General features: G+C 42.9%; 9 protein-coding genes across 9 annotated transcripts; 5 read left to right on the top strand and 4 right to left on the bottom strand.

The window, feature by feature from the left end:
* Positions 1-238: 238 nt before the first annotated feature.
* Positions 239-1,652, top strand: I206_100513 (uncharacterized protein; the record flags this gene model as incomplete). Its single annotated transcript, XM_019152590.1, has 8 exons — positions 239-399; positions 468-482; positions 565-573; positions 641-856; positions 909-1,022; positions 1,088-1,169; positions 1,227-1,502; positions 1,581-1,652. 8 exons carry the CDS (start codon positions 239-241, stop codon positions 1,650-1,652), a joined length of 945 nt encoding a protein of 314 aa, XP_019014728.1.
* Positions 1,653-2,106: 454 nt separating this feature from the next.
* I206_100512 (uncharacterized protein) lies at positions 2,107-7,067 on the bottom strand (the record flags this gene model as incomplete). Its single annotated transcript, XM_019152591.1, has 23 exons — positions 2,107-2,366; positions 2,447-2,553; positions 2,616-2,683; positions 2,733-3,007; positions 3,061-3,145; positions 3,214-3,401; positions 3,471-3,647; positions 3,704-3,795; positions 3,848-4,167; positions 4,227-4,343; positions 4,397-4,511; positions 4,560-4,651; positions 4,708-4,817; positions 4,879-4,966; positions 5,022-5,097; positions 5,156-5,339; positions 5,398-5,506; positions 5,559-5,718; positions 5,778-5,881; positions 5,937-6,191; positions 6,256-6,516; positions 6,585-6,682; positions 6,743-7,067. 23 exons carry the CDS (start codon positions 7,065-7,067, stop codon positions 2,107-2,109), a joined length of 3,666 nt encoding a protein of 1,221 aa, XP_019014729.1.
* Positions 7,068-7,417: 350 nt separating this feature from the next.
* On the top strand, positions 7,418-8,518 carry I206_100511 (uncharacterized protein; the record flags this gene model as incomplete). Its single annotated transcript, XM_070202220.1, has 5 exons — positions 7,418-7,444; positions 7,502-7,610; positions 7,726-7,886; positions 7,948-8,014; positions 8,097-8,518. The coding sequence occupies 5 exons, from the start codon at positions 7,418-7,420 to the stop codon at positions 8,516-8,518; spliced, it is 786 nt and encodes a 261-aa protein (XP_070058321.1).
* A 598-nt stretch (positions 8,519-9,116) lies between these two features.
* I206_100510 (uncharacterized protein) lies at positions 9,117-10,058 on the bottom strand (the record flags this gene model as incomplete). The annotated part of the gene is made up of 3 exons (XM_019152593.1): positions 9,117-9,522; positions 9,608-9,745; positions 9,838-10,058. The coding sequence occupies 3 exons, from the start codon at positions 10,056-10,058 to the stop codon at positions 9,117-9,119; spliced, it is 765 nt and encodes a 254-aa protein (XP_019014731.1).
* An 832-nt stretch (positions 10,059-10,890) lies between these two features.
* On the top strand, positions 10,891-12,094 carry I206_100509 (uncharacterized protein; the record flags this gene model as incomplete). The annotated part of the gene is made up of 4 exons (XM_070202219.1): positions 10,891-11,125; positions 11,288-11,539; positions 11,610-11,977; positions 12,044-12,094. The coding sequence occupies 4 exons, from the start codon at positions 10,891-10,893 to the stop codon at positions 12,092-12,094; spliced, it is 906 nt and encodes a 301-aa protein (XP_070058320.1).
* A 444-nt stretch (positions 12,095-12,538) lies between these two features.
* On the top strand, positions 12,539-13,043 carry I206_100508 (uncharacterized protein; the record flags this gene model as incomplete). The annotated part of the gene is made up of 2 exons (XM_019152595.1): positions 12,539-12,588; positions 12,704-13,043. 2 exons carry the CDS (start codon positions 12,539-12,541, stop codon positions 13,041-13,043), a joined length of 390 nt encoding a protein of 129 aa, XP_019014733.1.
* Positions 13,044-14,305: 1,262 nt separating this feature from the next.
* On the bottom strand, positions 14,306-17,251 carry I206_100507 (uncharacterized protein; the record flags this gene model as incomplete). Its single annotated transcript, XM_019152597.1, has 7 exons — positions 14,306-14,518; positions 14,588-14,826; positions 14,887-15,001; positions 15,060-15,213; positions 15,265-15,402; positions 15,470-16,747; positions 16,824-17,251. The coding sequence occupies 7 exons, from the start codon at positions 17,249-17,251 to the stop codon at positions 14,306-14,308; spliced, it is 2,565 nt and encodes an 854-aa protein (XP_019014735.1).
* A 477-nt stretch (positions 17,252-17,728) lies between these two features.
* Positions 17,729-20,141, top strand: I206_100506 (uncharacterized protein; the record flags this gene model as incomplete). The annotated part of the gene is made up of 9 exons (XM_070202218.1): positions 17,729-17,835; positions 17,892-18,252; positions 18,312-18,578; positions 18,697-18,880; positions 18,948-19,127; positions 19,202-19,366; positions 19,426-19,534; positions 19,588-19,644; positions 19,712-20,141. The coding sequence occupies 9 exons, from the start codon at positions 17,729-17,731 to the stop codon at positions 20,139-20,141; spliced, it is 1,860 nt and encodes a 619-aa protein (XP_070058319.1).
* A 298-nt stretch (positions 20,142-20,439) lies between these two features.
* On the bottom strand, positions 20,440-23,033 carry I206_100505 (uncharacterized protein; the record flags this gene model as incomplete). The annotated part of the gene is made up of 6 exons (XM_070202217.1): positions 20,440-20,657; positions 20,724-20,733; positions 20,826-20,906; positions 20,970-21,040; positions 21,096-22,389; positions 22,494-23,033. The coding sequence occupies 6 exons, from the start codon at positions 23,031-23,033 to the stop codon at positions 20,440-20,442; spliced, it is 2,214 nt and encodes a 737-aa protein (XP_070058318.1).
* Positions 23,034-23,239: the final 206 nt, after the last annotated feature.

Genomic DNA, 23,239 nt, shown 5'->3' with positions numbered 1-23,239 from the left:
TAATACAAGACTTTATTTCAACTATAAAACACATATGGGTTAACCTTCTTTATCGCAATTCGTCAGGTAAACAGGCATATTTCGGAATACAAATAGGCTGCAAATCCAGCATTCATCTCAACTATTTTCACAATCAATCAATCAATCAATCAATCAATCCTCAGACAAGTATCATTAGGAGATAGATAAGCAATTCAACAGCCAAATACCCCGCTTTGTCACTCTAATTTTCGTTATCATGGCACCAACAACTAGATCAAAGCAATCTACACCAGCACCGGAAAACCCTTCCGAATCCACTTCCACCGCTCTTTCACCCGGTCTTGGTGGCGATATCAAGCAAAGACCTAGAGAAGGTAGTAGAAGTAGAACAAGAGAGGAAGTTTGGGATCCTAAATAGTAAGCATGGGGTCATTGATAAGGAATTTCCTGATTGAAATAGCTGACAACAACCTTTTCTTATGCAGTGCTGTTGACCTCGCGTGAGTATCCAAAATAAGCTCAGATACATGGTCAAAAATACTGACTTAACCTCGACCTATGCTCTCACTTCTTATCATATAGCACCACAACGTAAGTAATGTTCACTCCTTATCAATGCCCGTACAATCCGCTAATTTTACATTACATCTCATGATAGCATCGACGAAAATGTATTCCTCTTCATACCTAACTTGATAGGTTACGTCCGGGTCCTTACAGCAGCTGCCTCGCTCGTTTTCATGCCTTACCATCCCAAGTTGTGTACAGCTCTCTACTTTATTAGTTGCATGTTGGATGTCTTCGATGGTATGGCAGCTAGAGCATTAGGGCAGACTTCAAAATTCGGGGCTGTACTAGATATGGTAACTGATAGGTGAGCTACTATTATCATCTCGGCCACGGCCTAGCTGACAATCAAATAACAGATGCGCGACTGCTTGTTTATTGACTTTCTTGACTTCCGTTTACCCTGACTGGACACTCCTTTTCATGTTTTTGATTACTCTCGATTTCTCCTCTCACTATATACACATGTATTCGTGAGTAACGTTAGACATCAAAGGACTGTGAAAACACTCGATATACTGACATTTATCACGCCTAGATCACTCGTCACCGGTTCTTCCAGTCACAAGACAGTTACTTCCGATGTATCAAGAATATTATGGTACTATTACAATGATTCCGTTAGTGGACCTTCCTGTCACTGTGTACGTATGCCTAAGCTGACAAACTCAATACAGCGAACTCTCTTCTTCTTCTGTTTCGCCAACGAAGTATTCTTCGTTTGTTTATATTTAAACGCATTCTGGGTGTCTCCTATCACATCCTCTCTCCCTATACCCAATATCCTTCTTAGTTCCGAATTCGCCTTGAAACAACATCCAGTATTGTTCGGTAACATCGTATACTATTTGACCAATATCACTTGGCCACAAGTTGTAGCATTGTTAACTTTCCCAATTTGTTTCGGTAAACAAGTTATTAATGTTGTTCAATTCTGGAAAGCTTCCAAGATAGTGAGTAACCCGGGTTTGAATTCATCTTCAATAGTCCTCGACGGTATCTGGTAGCTGACTTAATGATGATGTTGTCAGCTTGTTGGAGTTGATTTGGCTGAGAGACAAGCTGCTAGAACTCAAGCTGCTCTTAAATCTCGAGCACAATAGGCAACCGATTCCCGTTACCAAATCATGAACGAGATTTTGGCTGAGGAATTATGGTTACAATGACTTTCATAAGCCCTCCTGAAGAGCGGGATCGCAATCATAGTAACTCGAACGTCTCCAACGTCAATCAGCCTACGGGAGGAAAAGAGGGGATTTGGATTTAACCCACGATGTCTTTTTTCCAATAACCTTTTATAATACAATTAATACGATAATAGCAATAATATGAAATCATGAAATAACTAATTATTTTGACGATATTCGCGCGACACCTTATTGCAATATTTCATTGTGTGAATCGAATCATTCAGTCCGGTACAGCTTGGGGACTTTGGATAAGAGGGATCAATCCATCTCATAAAAGCAGAATACGCAACAAAATTTCCAATGATGAATCGTCATAATGCATGTCGCCTCATATAAATATGAGGAATTAAAGTGTCGTTGAACAAATTTACATGACTATGTCCACATCACCTTCTTCTCTTTTTTCATCTTCTATATCAGTTTTAACCAATTCAGCAACTTCCCTTATCCTTTCTTCTAAAGCATTTTCACTTAGATATCTATTCAATATTTCAATTTCTTTTTCATGATCATTCATTAGTGATGATATATCTTCTGCTGAGAAAGTGGGGAAACGTGCTGTTAATTCTGTAGGTAAAGGAGGTTGAGAAGAAGTGAAAGGTGATAAAATGAAATTTCTTGGGAAATCTATCGAAAACACAAGTTCATATCAATCAGATACGATTATATTTATCAATAGGATGCGTCGAACGGGAACCTGAACTCACCTTTAATATCGTTCACCAACTTTATCGTTTGATAAGCTAATGTACCTCGAACTTTAGACCTTTGAGCTTGTTCACTTCGTCCCGTAGTATTGGATATGGCCGCCCAACTGGTCGCTCATCAGCTTTAGCCTTCTTTCTTCATGATTTTGGTAAGTGTAATCCGACTTACTCATCGCGTATGTAAACTCTCCTCCATATCGATAATAGAGCCACTTGTTTTCTGCCCTCTGGCAAAGCCTACAAGAATCGTCAAATCCGATTCAATTTACTGCTTCACTGAACTTACAGTATCTCCTACCAATCTCTCTAATGCTAATGCTGCATCTCCCGTTCGTTCAAAATTCTCTTTCAAAGTCAAAACATCGATCAGACCTTCTAGATCCAATGCTAAACCTCGTATAAGCTGTTCAGCGAGATTGATGAAGAGCCTTTTGAAAGCAGGTCGATCGGCAAGGAGGGTGATCTGTTCATCTAGTTTGATGGCATGGCGACGTTGTGGCGGCGACAAATAATCGATAAGGGTTGTTTGGATATGAACCAAATCAAGTTCATCGTCCAACTCTGTAAGAAATTGAGTCAGCTCGGTAGTCCTTGAAATTCAATGTATGACTGACCTATCAGAAGTCTTTTCCTACTTTCCGACACGCCGTTTGATCTCACATCGGCTATAGCAGCAAGCTTGGCGATACTGCCTATCAACTGAGTATCGAGGGGAGAGCGATCAGCGGCTCATTCCTGTTGGTGATTGGACTCGGACTCCAGCTCACCTGCTGTTGTTCCAATTTCGTGGTGTTCTCATCGGCCATCGCATCTTTCAAAGCGATGGCAGCTCCATCATATCGCCTGAATGCTAAATGATGCATCCAAGCCAATTCCGGACACTGATGCTCCGCGAAGAAACGAGTAACAAGTACGCCATATACCTCATCTTGATTGAGCAATTCATACGCTTGGCCTTTTTGAGATGGCAAATCATCAGCTATTTCCCTCTACAATCAGCGGTGGAGCAGCGAATTTTGCTTACCTTGATCGATATACCAATGGTATAGAACAAATGCAAACTCTTCGCCAAATCTTTCAATGTATCTTTGAAGTCTAGCTGTATCTGACTTTGCTTGATTATGACATAGTATGACCAAAGTCAGGTAGTCCGTATGATTTTCTGCTAGCTCGTAAGCTTCCGATAGGCGGTCAATTGCGACTGTTCGGATTCAAATCAGCAAGCACATCAGATCACCTTACGAGATTCGAACTTACCAAGCGGCCGTATTACTCTAGGCTTCATCTCCGCCCACTTTTCTCTCAGTTGTACGCCTTCTTGCGGGTCCGCACCCTCATCGATTTCCCTTCTGAGACAACCACATCAGCGCCTGATCAACACGGCACAAAGATTTCATTCACCTGGAAGTGGCTCGACATTTGTCTTCCATGTTCGTACACAAGGCAGCAGCAAGTATAGCCATTTGCCCTTTCAACCTAGATTGCAACTGCTGTTCCCTCTTGAGACCCGGTTCAGCAGTATCAGAAGGAGGCTCATCGATTACAGAACCCAGATCTCGTGATCGCTCTTTGATCAGCTGCTCAGTGGTGGTATACAAGAAATCAAGAGCTTCCAAGAGCGAATCTTGAGCCGTCCAGATCTCGATGGCTGGCTTTTCTCGGTCGATCTCATATGTGTATAGCTCTTCCTCTCTATATTGAGCCGCGGCCCTTTCTACAATCTGAATAGGATTGAATCGTTAATGCGAAATTCTATCAGGAGTCAGAAAGGAGCACTTACTATGAAAATGCGGTTGGCTTCCGTCGCCCAGGATGACAACTCGCTGCGATTCGCAGAGTCCAAAGCTGATCGTGCCGTGGTGAAGACAATTTCGAGCAATTTGTCGAGGTTTTGTACCTAAAGGAAAGCTCAGAGCCGCACAATGACAGTAAAAGTAGATTATCACGCACCTGACTCCGGAAGAACAATCGGACAAAGTCCTCTTCTTCCACTATATCTGCTTGGTGCATGTACGTGTGGATCGAGTCTGATAAGAGCGATTGAGGCGATCGTGTATGTATTTGACTGTCACTCCATGAGCAAAGGCACTGGCAAGTAACATTATAAACTCACTCCATTTGTCGGTTCTGATAGTCCCACAAATCGATTGCACCTTTTATCTTCTCAGCATCTCTAGACAACCTGCGACGGGTGCTTTGGGGCAGCTAAGTTGAACTGTCAGCGTTCGGAAGGCTTGATAACAAGAAGATGTTGAACGTACTATGGTCAATAAACCGTTATGACGGATAAAGTTCATCAATTCTTTCAATCTCAGCAGCCTATCACTGAGATGGGCTCGAAGCTCAAACAGCCCAGGCATATAAGACGAGTCTGAGGTTCATATATCGGAAAATGAGTGGACGCGCCAGCACAGCTCTCAAGGAATGCTCACTTGAAGAAACTATTTCTGCCGAAACTGCCTCAGCGGCTTCGGCCAAATCACCCTGGAAGCCTGCTGGTAAATCGAAGGACAAGGGATTCTGAAATTCGAGTGTGTGAGCGCTGAGCATTTTAAAAAAACGGAATTACACCCACATCACTTCGTTCACCGAAAAATACAGCTTGTTCCATCTTTGACTTCAGCCTGGCCGTTGCAGATGTAATTTGCGTGCTAACATGCCTTCATCAGTTGGCCGAGCAATGTTGCGCTTTTATGAGAACGAGCTCACAGTGGATCAGAAGAACCCGAGGTTTCAAGCGCTTCTATGGACATAAGACCACCTAGAGCGGGTATCGCAACGATCGAAGGAAGACCATGACCTTTCTTGCTCGAGGTTGAAGCGATACTGCCTGCACCGATAAAAGCGTTTCGACCTGAATCCTTCAAGGTGATGGCTTCCTCATACGGCGACCCTGTGACGCATTGAGTCAGTGAAGATTGCGAAAACGCTATAATTGATGATATACATACCTTCATCCAAGGAGACCATCAAAACGACTTCAGCAAATCTTATGAACGCCATCGAGCTGCCGGGCGGTACAAGTAAACGAGGAACATCTAGCATTCTTGGGTCCGAGTGCTACGTCCTATGTGAGCTTCTGTGCTCTATCATAGAATATGGGCAGACTCACAGCCAAATACGAGGTATCTACCACTCTAGAGATCACTAAAGACTGGGATCTTGGATGAATTGAGAACAAGACAATAGCATGTGAATTGTGTATCCTGGGGTACTCTGAAGTACCGCTTTGTTGTTCGACATAGGATATTAGCACCGCAAGTTCATCTTGACTGTAGAACAAGCATATATCAGCGCTTGTTGAAGGTGAAAGACAGTAATGATCAATTACCCAAAGGCAACCAAATCGTTCAGATCTAGCGAGACATTCCCACTTGACCAGCTGTCGAAACACCAACTACCGATTGCTTCGTGTAGATCGTACTCTTGTATGTACTGGGCACAATGTCAACTGAGTAATAAAGCAGAGCTGCGACTTGAGCTGACTGACCTTGTGTCCATCTGCCCCAAATGCCCATTTCTGCAGCATTCTCCGTGCCATCATATAAAGATCGCCTCCTGCCCCTGTCACCGATGATACACCTCCTCTATCCTCTCTGGCATTGAATAATTGAGGGGATGCTCTTCCAAACATGCCTCCAGGTCTCGTCAATTGGGTCAAGGTGGGTACAAGTCGCCCACCAGAAGATGAAATAGTCAATCGGAATGCAATCGAGGTTGAGGTAGTCAGAAGGAAATTGTGTCCCTTCAGGTTCAACGGAGGTTAGTTCATCGGCGATGCGGGCATTTGGGAACGCATCGATACGCACATCGGTTTTCCATAATTTCTCTACCGAATCATCTTCCCCTACCTCGACGTATATCTCCTGGAACCTGTCTACATTCGCAAGCGCAACGCTCATACTTTCCCAGAACCTTATTTCACCAGAGGTCGAGACAAGTATTATCCCCGGCTCGGATGAGGCTGAGCCTGTATATAATGCTGCCAGTGATGGCGGTTGAGTAGGTGTAGTGGAGTATGAGACTGGAGGAGCGGGAAAGGTATAGGTTGTAGGGGCTGAGTGAGTCCGCTACAACAAAGGGCAATACCCTGTCAGTTGGCCAAGATCTTTAAGTGTTTAGTCTCACTGCAGCTTACTTTGGTATAATTCCATGCTATACAAATTGACGGGGAAGCTACCATGGCGAATCCGCTCTTTGGATCAACATGGCCAGCAATGGGATGAGCAACGAAGTCTGGAATACTTATCAGCTGCTGACTTGGCCTCATAGATCTATGCACGAAAGATAGCTGACCTGAATTTTTGACTAGAGAAGCCACCTCTTTTGGTAGGGGACCTAAGCTAGAGACCAAATGCCTTTCATCCTTACTCCAGAACACTCTATCCTTCTCATATCCTTCTTCTACCCTTGTCGTGCGTACCGTGTCCCCTGCTGAAGAGGTAGGTGAGGCTCCTCTTCTGACGACCGCCAGCCGGGATGACCTAATTGACGGCGTTGGCGCTTGTGACAAAGAAGCAGATTCGGCGAAGATTGAAGGTGTTTGATGCCTTGAGCGAGCTACGGAAGCTCTAGAATTGGCTTTACGAGGTGTTGCTCTCGTCGAAGGTGAATTGAACATTTCCGACAAGCTTTTGACCTCTCAGAAATCACCACTTCTCATGTGAATGGTCGTGTCAATGATTGTTCAATAGAATGGAAGGGTATTCATACCATTCTATATTATTGATGATGGAATATCAACTTGCTGTTACCTTCAACTCGCGTTTGAATGTTGGTGACAATGTCACGTGACATGGTCATTCGCTCGTTCGTTCGTTGCATGTATAACAGTGATACATAACCACTAGAACTACGCTTTGCACTGAAAGCATCTCACTGCGAAGAATATAGTTTCAGTCCCCAGAGGCATCATATCGTCACTGAGTAGAGGCTACTAATCTGGGACTATCAATTGCTAGGATCGCCAACATGTCAGATAAACCTCAATCATCTTCCGTTAGTGTTCTTTTGACTTTTGCCTTGGCTCGTCAAGTGCTAATGGTTATTGTGCAGGCGGCAGCTCGACCCTCATGGAACAAAGATGAATGGGAGGCCAAGGCGAAAGCTAAGGATGAGGAGAATGCAGAATTCGCCAAATCAGCAGAAGCGGCGATGTTATCTGGTGAGTAATAGCCATATGTCAGAATTTAACCTTTTATTCGAGAGGTCAACTCTGCTTCATCTATACGGCTCATGATGTGCTCAAACTAATGCTATATACCTGGTCATGCTTTTAGGAAAGGCACCACCTCGTCGTAGATTAGGTGAAGATATGCCAGCGCCAACCAAAGCCCTTGAAGCGAGAAAGGAAGAATTAGATCTGAATAAAAACTTGAATAAGACTATGTTAGTCCAAACGTCTACAACGGGGAAAGGACCAAAAGGAGCGGGCTTCTACGTGAGCTTGACATCCTGATCATATATTTTGTGAGACAAGAGAGAGGCTGAAGCTATTGTAGTGTGAGATGTGTAATCGAACGTTCAAAGATTCATTGTCATACTTGGATCATATCAATGGTCGAGGTCGTAAGTTCATCATTCACAGCTAGATTGAAATGGTCATATCATATAAATCGTAACAATTTGGCTAATACTTTGATGACGTTAGACCTTCGAATGCTGGGGCAGACAACGCAAGTGGAAAGATCGACTCTAACGCAAGTACGAGCTAAAATAGCGGCTTTGCGAGAAGCAACGAAGACAGCAGTAACAGCAAAGAATTTTGATTTTCAATCACGTTTAAAAGCTGTAAGGGAAGCTGAATTGGTAGAAAAGGAGAAAAGGCGTGAAGAGCGAAAGAGGAAAAGGGAGAGAAAGCGTGAGGAAGAAGAATTACAAAAAATGGGTATATTTAGGAATAATCGTCCGGAGGATAATCAACAAGAGGCCGCAAATAATAAAGAGGCCGCTAAGAAGAGAAGAAAGATGGAAAATAGGGGAGATAGGGAAGTCGAAGAAGCTATCAAGGAAAGAGAAGATATGGCTAATATGATGGGCTTTGGCGGATTTGGAGGGACGAAAAAACGATGACACTCTTTCAAAATTGATACAATGTTCTGGTCAATTGAAACAAAACAATGACGAAAGAAAGGAAAAGTCATAGAGACAAATCAAGAGCTGATCAAATTGTTGTACCAAATAATCGCATGTAGTAGTAGTAACGCTACAAACCTATTGAATTTATTGCTCAAAGGCTTGGTGGTGATACAACTACAATGTGGTCTCCTAGTCAAGCATTCAACTTCAATGCTGTCTTCGCAACAATTGGGATGACCGTGTCCCGAATGCCCCTCTGGGACCTGTCTGTGGGCCATCGTACTCATCAATTCGCTTGTCTCACCTCTGAGTCATCATATCTCAACCTGAGGGGTCGTCCCAGCTCAAAGCAGTCTACCTTTTCGTGCGTATATAACAATACATGCCTGATAACAGTTTAAAATACTTCAAACTACGCATGGACTTAGACAAAGGACCTTACTTTCAACTTTCCCAACAAGCTTTAAAAGCTCAAATGACGATGATATCCTCTGATACAGTCTACTGACGATGTCAATATCTGGTTCGATCCAGATGGGGTCAGATCTCATACAATATCAAGTTATGCACAGCTATCCAGGCTTTGAAATGTCTAAGCATCTCCATCTGGAGATCTGATTTGGTCTCCTGGGGCTGTATTCCTTCGTTCAGAGGCTTCGTGCCCCTCTCCAATTCCGCGGGCGAAATCGGAGATGGGTGATAAATTGACATCTGGAGAACCGATTTGGCCCAAGACGTCCTCGAGACTGATTCCTCTGACCATGTCAACCCCTTTCTCGTAGTGAGCGTTCTGTCTCAGATCAGAAGCTTTCCCTGAGGACCCCGATGGTGAATGATGGTAGCCCATTGACCCATCATATCCGTTGACTGTGTCGCCCGTTGAGTATTTATACCACCCTGGTTGTGCAGCAGGGAATGAGTCGAAGGAGCCAGGAGAAAAAGCAGGAGACTCTTCCCCAAATGTCGAGCCGAATGAACCATCCGATCGATTCATATGACTGACGAGCCCGCCAACACGTAGAGTAGTCAGCTCCTCGAATCTGGGTCGAGGGTTGAGTTCAAAGCGGTGGCAGTCACACTCACAGATCTGGACCTGAGTCAATGTCTCCTTCTTTCCGTGAAAAACGATGGTTGTGATATCCTTCCTGCTCAACAAGCTCGACATAATCGGAAGGGACAGTGTTCCTCTCTGTTGATGATTGTTTGATACATTCCAAATTCCTGTTACTGCAGTGCGTGCATATGCTATAAGTCGATTAGCCTTAATTCTTTTCGAAAAATGAGAATTGCTATGATATGCTGGGTTTACATACGATGTTGCAACTGTTGGGTCCCTATCACATTTCTTCTTTCTTGACCTGCAGGTTGAGCAAGGAAATCCTCTTCTGCTTCGTGTTTTTCTTGGTTTTCCACTATTCTGACCTTGAATATACTCCGTAATGTGGTTTCGAGAAAGGGAACTCTTGGTAGATTGGATAGAGCTGGAGTCGTAAGTTTTAGGGAGTGACAAATCGGTCTTGCCCGGTTGGCACATTTTTTGTATTTCGATTTAGGTGAATTTATGTCGTCGTCGGAAACAGGCAAGTGAAGAGGTTCAGTCTTCTTAGAAAATTTAGTATTGACCTTGAAAATCTGGACGAACAGCGCACTACTCAAATTTCACCCTCGGACAAAGGGGAGGAGGGGGAGGTCGGGCCTTTCATGCCACAAAGGAGGCAAGGGGCTGGAACACACATGCTATGAAAGCTTTCACTCGGTCGGTACACCAAGCACCCGAAGATGAAATTATAGAAGAAAGACGAGTACTGACTGTATCACGTCAGTGATATTCGTTCCCTCAAGGTCGTCAGACTTATTGCATTATGGCCGTGAGCAGTGAGATACCAACGATCGGAGGCTAAATATCCAACATAATGTATGTCATTACTCTGTGCTGTGGCAACCAATATTGTACTGTCGCTAATAGTCCAAGAATTGTGACATTCTGTTCGAGCCCCTAGTTTTTCTAATCATGATCAGTCTTTTCGACCAGATATCAACTTCATACAGTCTCGAGATTGACCTAAATACATACCCCTTCGTTAATAGTAATGCCGAATCCAGCATCATGTCAATTTCCAAGATAATCGATGATCGCACAAATTTGGGCCCGGATTTGACCGAAAAACGACCTCCACTTCTTCCGGGCCGTGTGATTATAAATAGTCTCGCCAATCTCGTCATTGTTAATCATCCATACGAGCACAACGATGCACAGGACACCTTATAAATCTGAATACTCTGCTTATTCCGAGAGATAATTCTTGTTGTTCTCCTATTCTTTTATCATCTTGAATTATTATATGTTATCTCGACTTATAGCTAAGATGACCAGAACAATCAAATTATCAGATGGTAAAGTTATTCCTGCTATTGGATGGGGAAATGGAACAGGTGGATTATTTGGAAATCACGATCCAGCAGTAGAGAATGGTATAGCAGCTTTAAAAGCTGGTATTTATCATATAGATACTGCTGAATGTTATAAAACAGAAGAAGCTACTGCTGAAGCTATAAAACAAGCTGGTGTAAAGAGAGAGGATATTTGGGTAACTACCAAGAGTGAGTCTTCACCCTTTGCACACCTAACATGACTTGGGATTCTTTGCTAATATCTTCGCATGGCTTGATGAACCATAGTCTCAAGTACTGGTGAGTGACCTTACTCCTACTCTAATCCAGCTGTGTTTAGGGCCGAAGCTAATCTCACAGCTCCTTTCGCAGGCTTATCCGGTATCGACGAAATTCGATCAAATGTCAACCAGAGAATCAAACTTTTAGGTTTCAAGCCTGATTTACTTTTACTTCATTTCCCAACTGTACCTAAAGAAGGTACTACAAGTGAATTCTGGACTCAATTTGAAGATCTCGTTTATGATGGAACTCTAGAAGGAGTCAGTTTAGGAGTTAGTAATTTTAGACCTCAAGATCTTGAAGCCGTCTTAAAAGTAGCTAGGATTAAACCTGTTGTCAACCGTACGTTAACCTAATAACCTTTTAATGATACATTATAGCTAACCTTGAATCGTGTTTGCTACTTCTGCAGAATTGGAATATCACCCTTACGTTCTTGAACACATTCAACCAGTACTTGACATTTCAGAAAAAAATAATATCGTTATAGAATCATTTGGACTTTTAACTCCTATACTTAGACATCCAACTGGTGGACCACTTAAAGCAGTTTTAGAAAAGATAGCTCAAAGATTATCAAAAGATACTGGAAAAGATATTGATATAGCAACTGTATTAACTTTATGGACAATCCAAAAAGGTGTTGTAGCAGTTACTTCTTCTAGAAATCCTGATAATTTAAAGAAATTTAAAGATATCGATGAATTACCTGATTTGAAACCAGAAGAGGTGAAAGAAATTGAACAAGTTGGAAGAAAGATACATTTCAGACATTATAAGGTAAGCGTTACTCATAAATTTCGAATCTTTGTTCAAAGCTGATTTATCGTTATCGAATTACTATAGGGCCACATGAGTAAAGATTTCCCTAATCCCGATTTACCTGAGGATATTTAGATAGATGAATGAACTTGTATGTATAGCGAACAGATGTCATGCAGTAATCAAAGATGTGAAATGAACGTATGATTTGAGCTCGTCAGAGTTATCACATCTTGTTGAACGAGAACTTGATATCATCTGAACGGAACGAAGGAATGACGAGCATATCTTGACATACATCCAATGTAGTTCATCTTTTGGCTTATAAGTCATAATCGTCATCAAATGTAGTTTCAAATTGGAAGACGTTCTGACATATGAGTGAAGCTTATGACGTACTTCCAAAGCAAGGTAATTCTGAATATCCTTTGTGTATGGCTCGGTTGAAGTCCAACCTGTCTCGGCTCTGGACAAGACCAGCACATATATAAGTATGCCCCCTCCAGTACTTTTCCCACGATTCTTTTATCATCTACATCCCGTTGACCTATAATTAGATTATCATTCTTTTCCATCATCATGTCCGACCAAACATCAGCTCAAGTGCCTTACACCTCTGATACTCTCTCGTCGAGAGACAAGCTTCAAAGATCTGGCGACTCTGTCTCAGACAAGATTTCAAGAGCTCAATTTTCGAAGCGGGCTTCTTCACATAACCCACGCTGAGTGTTGGACACCAATTAGCCGATCAATTAGATTTTCCAAGGGAAAACCTTGTACTGAAATCACTATTAAATGGAAACCCGTCTCTTGGACCATTGCATACTACGGTAAGACGGAATCCAAAGATGAATTAGTGATTCAAGCTAGTGAATCTGATTTGGACCATACTGACATTCCGCATTTTGAGGGTACTTCATCGGTGGGAAAAGAAGAGGTCGAAGAAAAGAACAAGGACATAAAGACTGTTACGCTTCATTGGGAATCTAGGACGCAGTCCGAGTTCATAGATCGTACTTTGAGTTGGAAACCTCCTAGCCCTGGTGAGGGTCTTGAACCTAAAGTCGTACGAGGACATGTCTAGATTATCAATTCATTGAATGCAGTTCTTGATATTAGCAGTTAGGGTTCGCATCTTTTATGAGACTTCGGTTTGTATATAGTCAGTAAAAGAGAAAGGAGATTAGACCATTCAAAGGTCATGCAATCATATTATACTTTAACGAGACTTTGTGTATTCACTGCATTTTCATCTATCCTATCCTAAATCCTAAGATAATCTAGTGAGCAGCAGCCTTGGCTTTAGAAGCGGCTGGATAGTCCGAAAACATGAGTCAGCAATTGTACGCATATTTAATAACTGGATGAATGAGCGCAGGAGTAGAGATCACTCACCGAATGGGTTCTTAGGGTCTTTGAGGGCTTCAGGAGCTAAATATCGAAAGGCAATCAGCATTTTACTGACAATCCCATGAGAAGAGGTATACTCACAAGAGACGGCAAGATCTTGAAGAGACCAAACACCAGCAACGGTGACTACACTGGCTACCATGAAGGGCCAAAGGGGTTTAACGATCTAAAACCAGTAAGATGTCACGAATCAGTACTATTCCTATCTCCTTCATTCATTTCCCATTTCCCAAAATATTCATCTCAGACCTTCTCCATCATCCAGCACCCTGGAAAGTGTTCAAACCAATTTAAAAGAGCGCAACTAAGCATGCCGTCTTTGATTGTCTCTCCATCCATTTCAGCATATTCTCTTTGACAGACCTCAATATCATCCTATCCAGTGCTTCCGAGCAGGACACCTATTCCAATCCTTCTTTTCACAACTATTCAATCGTCATATCTCTATCATCCTCTCATCGTCACAATCTTTCCCGAAGTATTACCATACTGCCTCCATTCGCAAAACCAGTACCAAATTCAAAACGAATTGAACGCAATCGGCCGAATAACACATACAGGGGTAGGCCAAGCTTTAAGACCGAACATCTTGTATTATCCTTTCTTGTTTTTGGTGAGATCTGCGAGTATCCAGTATGAGTTTCGCAAGTCTTGATTGCTATGTTGGTCATGTACTTACAAGAAGATGAAGAGGTTGAGGTTATATACTTTTACCAATGTAATACGTCAATAACATTTAAACATGAATTCATTGTCGATTGTACGGGAGCGAGAGCTAGGAGGAGGAGCGGTTCGGAGAAAATCGGTATTATCTCATTTTTGGCTCGTGTGGCATTTATCCCTTCCTCATCAAATGTGCGGTTCATTTGATGCTCGATGCATATGTTATTACTCTACTTAGATACAATATACATATCGATATCTGTCTATATACAACTAAACACTTGTAAGGAAAGGATGGATGAGTGCATCTCTAGGAGTGATACGTCGAGAAGGATCAAGTTGCAAGCATTTTTCCAATAGATCGATGAAATTGGTCAATTGCTTCAATTCTTCATCTTTCATTTTCAATTGAACCGAAGATGGAGGTAGCAGTCTAGCTCGTAGATCCTTCGTAGCTTTGGATATCACCAAAGTTTTCGCGACGTCCTATTTGAACAAATCACAATCAGCCATCAGCGATTAGTCGATGCCTCTCCGCCAATTCGTTCAACTCACCTGGCCAGTAATTTTTTCTTTCTCTATACTGACAAAATTAAGCGAATCATCAAAGTGGAGATTACCAAAATTGGCTTTCTTTATCATTCGATGATTGATCTTGCCTTTCAGCTCCATTTGTAGTAACAGCATATGATTGTTAGAGCGACCCGGAAAGAGAATCTTGCCTGTGTATAGCTCGTATAAAGTACAACCGATTGACCACATGTCGATAGCAGTGTCATAAGATAAACCCAGTACTGCAAATAACGATATAAGCTACAAGCAAGGCACATATTTGTAGAGCCAATATAGCTTACTGATTTCAGGGGCCCTGTAGAAACGAGAAACGAGATAAGGTGTTATCTCGCCTTCAGAGATCTCGGCTGCCGATCCGAGGTCACAAACTTTGAGTGTAGCTTTGTTCTCGGATACCTGCAAGTCACATAGGTTAGCCGAAGAGCAACTCCGGCAGGCCCATTTCTAAACTCACCAACACGTTATCAGGCTTGATGTCGGCATGCACAATTCCACATTTCCGCATCAAGCTCAATGCCAGGAACAGCTGATGCGCATAAGCTCGTACCGCTCGCATATTCAGGCCAACATCTTTTCCGAATCGCTTGATTACATCTCGGAGGTTCATGCTGTCATGACAATGAGCTTACATTCTCGATTGCAGGATGTGGCCAACTCACCTCATCGATTCTGTGACGATACACAGATGCCCTTTGTGCTCGAATGTCCTTTCCATCCTTACTATATGTTTCTTATCTTCCGGATCAGCATCATTTAGCTTTTTGACAATTTGAGCTTCCTTGCGTCCAGCTACATACCTGGAAGTCGAAAAAAAGTCAGCTTCATGAGCGACTCACAAAAATAATCGACTGGAAGCTGACTCACATGCTCTCTTGGCTTCTGATAACTTTGATGGCAACCTCCTTACCCACTACATCCTGTCTTCGTTGTTGATTAACAGCTTTGAGGATTTTTGCTTTTACCACGGCGGAGAACATTCCTTTTCCGAGAGTGATCGTGACCTGATATCGTCCATCGTCCAGAATCTCCCCAGGGGTGATCTTATAGTATCCTTCTGTATCGTCTACATTATCCACAACTTCAGCTGCGATCGTACTAGCTGGTTTCTTAACGATTTGGGGCTCTTGTCCACCATTTGCAGCGTTGCCATTCGCATTTTTGAGCCGACGGATTGTGACTTTACGTTTCTTCTTTTCTTTAGGTTCATCCCCAAAGTTGGCAAACATATCAAACTCGTCATCGTCTTCATCTTCTTCCTCAATTTCGACTTCTTCCCATTCTTCCTCTACTGGTTTTGCCGTTTGATCTTCTACTACTATCGGTTCTCCTACCCCTGAAGCCACGTCTGAAGGTTTCACTTGGATAGCTTCCATATCTTTACGTCGTTTCTCTTGGTCCGCCATCATATCTTGCGTGGGATCATAATCGGCAGCACTGATCATCATATCCGCCCCTACCCCTTCAGCGCGAGTAGAAGCTGGTAGTTCCGATTCTCCCGCAGAATCGGCTTGTTTGGTTAAGTCGAAATCTTTGCCTAATGGGGTTGATGCTAGAGCAGGAGAATTCGCAATGGGTGTGGGAGCAGATGTACCGGTAACAGAGTGTGTTCCAAGTTGCTTGAAAAGTGGGGTAGCCCCGGTGACTGACAATCCAGTTTGATAGCCAGTTCTTGTGCCTGCGCTGGTGACACTTTCAGCACCAGTACCTGTTCCAGGTAGTTCCCCTTGAACGGTTTGCGGGGTAGACGCATTTATTGGTTTACCACCGTTTGCCCGGAATTTAGCCATGATTTCCTCCCGTTTCCTTCTTCGTTCAGCCAGTATTTTCTCAGTATCTACTTCCTCCTCCAGAACACTAATCGGTTCTTCCTCTTCATCGGGTTTCGCTTCTTCCGCTTTTGCAACTTGAGCGGAAGATTCAGATTCGAAGAATCGATTCGAAGGTGGAGGTGGTCTAGCAGAGGTTGACGCCCGAGGTTGAGAAGGTATGGAGAGCGACTGAAAACTTGCTTTGGGTCCCACAGGGGGTGGTCGACTTATTGAACGGGAAGGACTAGTAGTCACTGAGGATCGTGAAGGTGAAGCTGAGAGTGCTTTGGATACAGGCAGGGGCACAGGCGGTTTGGGTGGTGAAGCCTCAAGCCTAAACGATCAAAGGGAGAATCAGTATTCATGCCATCTTTCAAGACCAAATGGCGACCAGAGTGAATGAAACGTACTCGCCTTCCTCCCTATCGTCATTTCTGCTCATCTTTGGTTTATCATTATTTCGACTACTATAATCATGTCGGTCACTATGACGTTTATGATAACCATCTCCCTTCTCGGGCTCACGTTCACGATGATCCCTTTCTCTATTATCGAAACCACTACTTCTCCTCCTATCTCGATCCCTATCATCGTAGTCTCTACTATACCTCCTTTCCCTAGTTCTATTTTCATCTCTTCGATGATAATCTCTCTCACGCTCACGAGATCTACTTCTTCTTCGTCTAGGTTCATCTTCATCTAAGAAGGCATCCCTCCAATCTTTGGGTTTCGATCTTCTATCATCATCGTGCTTTCGATCTCGATGATGTTCGCGACTTCGGTCATGTCTTCCAGCAGGGTCTTCTGTGTACGGTCGTTTGGTACCTGAAGCAGCCATAACGTGCAAAAAGGGGATGAAAACAAGTGTAAGAAAGACTTCTTTTCACAGCGTGATTTTTGTGGAAAAGGGTTTACAGGTTAAGACGTTGAGATTTTAAATCTCCAGTACTTCACCTGCAGCAGCTGAGAGCGAATAAGCGACAGATTGAATGTAGAAGGTTAATGTATAACGATCAATGTTGTTCCAGGATAATTACTATGAGTGACAGTCGAATTGAACAGAGTAGTATTATGTATGATGTCTTTGTCAACGGTCGAGGATGCGAGTAAGGGGGATCGACGGGTATCGCCGTATTTCCGCCATGTGGCACGTGGGTACCCCGCATTGATTGGATTTGTTGTTGTTCAAGATTAAACTATTTATTCGCGTCTCCAAGCTGAAATCAGTCTCGTTGACGATCCTCCTCATTTACCTCAATACTCACAACCTGATCGCACAAAGAAGTACGGGTCACTCCTGAGTAAACGCGTCAAGATGCCTAGCCCAACAATGTCTCCAGACGCCAAGATACAGATGGCCCACGATCTGCGCCGGTCAATACGTGAACTACGAGATAGGGGATTGATGGTATCCGCCAAATGGTCAGCTGTCTTGAATATGACTCTCAGATTTAGCTAACTACATAAGCGTATTACAGGTCGTCAGAGTTACTAGCCGCACTACCTAAAGAATATCGACAAGCACCTCATTTACCTTTTTCTCCTCCTCCTCAACCTCATAATTTACCTTCAACTTCACCTCCTATTCATCCAAGACCATCAATAGGTGATTTTCTACCTTCTCCAGGTCCAGGGAGCTTCAATGCCGAAGCTGGTCCATCTCGTGGTAGGACAATGCACGGTATAGAGATAGAAGAGGAAGATGACATACTGGAAGAAGATGAATTCCAGCTTGCTAGAGGTTATTTCGATTTGAAAGAGTATGATAGGGTAGTTTGGCTATTAAAAGATTCAAGGGGAAGTAGAAGTAAATTCTTGAAATACTATTCGATGTACTTGGTAAGCTCACTAATCTCTCGTCCAAGGATATATAGCTTACATTTCAGATTCATGAGTAGTCGGCAGATCGTAAAGCTCAAGAATCTTTACCGCATTTCCTAGACACGAAAGAAGAACGCCTAGCGCTTTATCCTGCCTTATCGCCACTTTTAACAGAGTTGAATGACGAGAAAGATCCTTATCTACTGTACTTAAGGGGTTTATGCTACATGCGATTGGATAAAAGGCCACCAGCTTTGAAATGCTTGGCAGATAGCGTGAGGATGAAACCGTATAATTGGAGTGCGTGGAGTCAAATGGCTCAATTGGTCTATTCAGCTGATATGGTGAGTTATGCTACGCTCTGGCCCCCTGAACATCTCCAAATTTAGTTGTACAGTCATCAAATGCTTGTTTCAAGTGATCTGATGATCGCGATCAGCGCTGACATTTCTTCTAAACTAGTTCATATCGCTAAAAGAAGAATTGCCATCTTCAACAATGTTGACCTTCTTTGCCATAAGCTGTATGCTTGACCTACACACAGCCACAGAATTAGTGATGAGCATGATCAAGGAACTACTGGAGATATTTCCTGATAGTGTACATCTCAAAGCTCAGCGCGCAATGGTATATTACCATATGAGAGGTCAGCTTTTTATGTCGAATTTCGTCCTCGGAATAGGAAGCTGATCAACCCTAACTTCTATGATCAGATTTCGAGACTGCCGAAAAAGAGTTTGACGCCGTACAAGCTGCAGATCCTTTCAGAATGGAAGAAGTAGATATATACTCTAATATGTTATACGTTATGAATAAGCAGGCCAAATTGGGTAAATTGGCTCATGAGTACGCAGAGATCGATAGGAATAGAGCGGAAGTTTGTTGTTTGATTGGTGAGTCGGGGACTAATTCCTCTGTAAATCCTGCGAACTCGCCAGCTAATTCAGCCCGTTTTGGACGGACGTAGGAAATTATTACTCTTCTAGAGCAGATCACACAAAAGCAATAACCTACTTCAAACGGTCTCTCATGCTTAATAGAGAATACCTACCTGCATGGACTTTGATGGGACACGAGTTTGTAGAGTTGAAGAATTCTCATGCGGCAATTGAGGCGTATCGAAAAGCAATAGGCAAGTGTCTTAATTGGAAAATGAGGTAAAGCTAAGCTGATGGACTGAATTGCGCTTAGATGTCAATGCCAAGGATTACCGAGCATGGTATGGCTTAGGTCAAGCGTATGAATTGCTAGATATGCCGATGTACGCTATAGAGTACTATAATCAAGCTACATCATTGAGGTGAGTTGTCGGCGTTATCCAAGAGACCTACCTCAACTAACATGATGATATAGACCATATGATTGTAGGATGTGGACCGCTTTAGCTACAGTATACGAGAATTTAAAGCGGTAAGTCCAGCTTTGCTTTCAAATTCAACTTTCGAAAAGAGACATTTAATTGATTTTTGTATTTTAGATTACCTGACGCAATTCTTGCACATACAAGAGCATTATTAGGTGCAGATAGAATTCAAACACCTACTATATTATTAAAATTAGCTTCATTACATTTTACTTTAGGTCAAATTGAAGAGAGTATTGGATTTCATCGTAAATTAATTGCATTAAATGAAAAATTTAATGGAAATGGAATTGGAATTGGAATAAATGAATTAAGTTCAAGTTATTTATCAATTGCAGAATTTGAAATGCGTGATTTATTATTATTATCAGAAAAACAAGAAAAAAAACAAGAAGATTTAAATGGTAAACCTTTGGGTGATTTAATTTTAGCTTCACAATATCTTGAAAAAATTTCAATTTCAAATTCACCTCAACGTGATAGAGCTGAAGAATTATTAAGAATTTTAAGAATTAAAGAAGCTAAAATGGCTGTTGATTTATAAAATTACGTTTTAACAATTTACATTACATAAAGATTAAATCAAATTTTATACGATATTTAAACGCAGATGTAAATTTCGTTGATTTCGTATCCGTCAATGTACATCATGAATAGATAAAATTGGTCTGGATTGATTGCATACCAGCCTAGGAATAGTACAATCATCCACTGTTTGAATGTTGATTCTTGATTTTCTATCATAAAGTTCGCATCGGCTTTCCCCATTAAACGAATACCATGAATGAGTTCCTCACATTAAGTCTCAAGGTATATCCTCCCACTGCATCGAATCACTTCGATCAAGCTGTAGCTTGAATGGTATTCTGATTGTGTCCAACATTGACACTACTTGGCGCTGCCTTCTGCTCAGATTTAGCAGTCTGGACAGAATTTCTCCTTCTAGCATGTTGTCCTTGAGGTTTATTGTGTACTAACATATGTCTTTTCAGTTGATCAGGTCTTGAAAATTTCTTGCCACATCCCGGATGCGAACATGAAAAAGGCCTTTCGCCGGTATCTACGTAGCGATATCGATATCAGTAAAACTACCTCTGGGGGACCAATCAAATATAGTAAGACTTACGGGTACGAATCTGTTACCGTGATGAAGAGTGAGTAGGGGGATCTTTGTCAGCTACCGCACAGGTTTATTGATTACATACGACACCGACAACACACAACTTACGTGTTTCGTTAGATTTGAAGCTTCTACAAATCCTCGATCGCAGTGGGGACAGATGTATGGCTTCTCTCCGTTGTGAGTACGCTAATTTGACATTGATTGAATCAGTCAAGGCTTATTCACAACTCTCGTATAAAAGTGACATACCATATGAATAGTCAAAGACGATGATACTGCGAAAGTCTTCCCACAACCTGGGTACTCGCATTTGAAAGGTTCTACAACGTCGAAGATCAGCTGTAATCACTTTTGATAACTGCTCAGTAGACTCACTTTGCTGAGCATGTCTTCGCATATGAGCGCTAAGAGGCGCGGCTTCTGAGAAAGCTTGATCGCATACTCCACAAACAAACGGTTTATGACCCGTATGAGACTGCAAGTGCCTCAAAACCTTTTGACGGGATTTAAATGTCCGTCCTTGGCCCTCACCGCAATTGTCCCAATGACAAGTGTATGAGTCTTTACCTTTCGGAATGTGCACCTCAGACAAATGATCCATTAGACTAGCTGAATCTTGGAAAACATGGTCGATTGGGCATCCAGGCCAAAGGCAAATTAATCCGTTTCCATTCGCTTTGATCGCGTTGGTCTTACTTGCTTTACTGATATTTCCCGATAGATCATGGCTGGACCCAAAGTTTGGTGTGGGCGAAGTCGATAATCGGGTCTCCACGGTGGAAGGGGGTGTTGGGAATGGATGGTCCAAATTGGTGGAATGCAAATGAGAGTGACCATGATGGTGATGTGAGTAAGGATGGGCATGGGAATGATCGTGATGATGAGCTAAATGGTGAGGATCAACATGATGATGATGGTGGTTCTTATCGACTTGCTGGCCCTGCTGAGGTTCCGTCGGCCACCCGATAATGGATCCTGGGACACCCAAGTGCTCTTCAAGGACGTGTCGAAGCATAGTACCAGGGCTGAATGGCTCGCCACTGGCGTTAGTGTGGTCATGCGGTTGATTATGGGTATGAGAGTGCATATGGGGGATTTGCTGAGTAAGCGATTGCGATGGGTTATGTTGAGAGAAAGTGTCACCTATGGAGCCAGGCATGTCCGTCATTGGGAAACAATCGTCCCATAGACATGAGAGCAATCGATCTGTCTCTGATTCTTGGGGAGTTGGGAACGTAGAATTAATGGTGATCCCACTTGTGACATTGTTGGTCATCTGAAGCGGCGGGGTGGAAGCAAAATTCGCTGGCGCCATAGCATTCGGCATTTGCTGAGGCGGGGGTACGCTAAGTGTTGATTGCTGATTCTGAGCGGCATCAGTGGATTTGGGCCCGCTGCCTGAGCTCCATGCGCTTAGGTGGTCCGCAGCGACATGAGCGAGAAGATCAGGCATAGACTTGAATACCAGGTGACAGTTGCCCCAATGGCAAGTGTGTGACATCGCTTCGACATCTGAAGACAATCCACCTGCTGTAAGGGAAGGCTCGATCGGCTGAGCCACCATCGAGCCAAAAATAGCGGCTAGTGGATCCGGCGCAGGAGGATGGATGCTCTCGTTTTCGGTAGGACAAACCGGTATATCACAATCTGGCTGGTTACAACATTCCAGCTGTATCGATGAAGCAGGATGTTATCATTGAAGTCAGCAAAGGGTACGTCGGGGTGACGAGTATCAACAGAAGGAAGAAGAGAAGGAAAAAAAGATTGACTTACCAATTGCTGAATTGCATGGCAGCCTTCTTTGGTGTCAGCCCATGCTTCTAAACTCTTCATATCTTGATCATGGCTATAGTCGACGTCACCGCACAGGCCTTGAGGATGAAAGGGATGCTCTTCATGACAGGGTTCCTTCATAGTCTCTTCGCATGCTGGGTTGGCACAATAATCTGTATTGTTTGACTTGTCGCATCCATGCGCTTCATCGCAGCAATAATCTCCCCCACAACAATAAGCTTCAAGAGCACAATCCGCCCGCAATTCAGCACATCTTCCTGTCTGAGGCTGGTCAATGGATTGAGCGGATGGATAAGTATTCGGGGGAATTTGACCATATACTTCTTGCTGTATTGGTGTGGAGCCTGTCGACAGATTTGACTGAAGTTGCTGGTGAAAGGCAACTTGGTTGAATGCATTATGTTTGGAGCTTGATGCGTCATGATCGTGATCACAGCATATCAAAGCGTGAGCCCAAGGGTCATTACGAGCAAAATGGGGGCTCCCAATGGGAGTAGTAGACGGTATGGTCTGCTGCATCTTGTCGCTGGTTTATTCTGATCTTTTCCCTTGATACAGTTTGGAATGATGTTACACGATAGTCGAGTTGAACAAGATGTTTGTTTCAACACCGATGACGATATTACAGGTTATTTAGGATAAAGAAGAGCTCGATGGGATAAAGCTTGCTACTTCATAGATCTACAAGTATTGCTGAGTTCTCCACTTTGCCGTTTGAATACAAG

The sequence above is a fragment of the Kwoniella pini genome, chromosome 1 (genome assembly GCF_000512605.2).
Source record: "Kwoniella pini CBS 10737 chromosome 1, complete sequence".
NCBI lineage: Eukaryota > Fungi > Basidiomycota > Tremellomycetes > Tremellales > Cryptococcaceae > Kwoniella > Kwoniella pini.
This window is presented reverse-complemented; position numbering and strand designations above follow the sequence as displayed.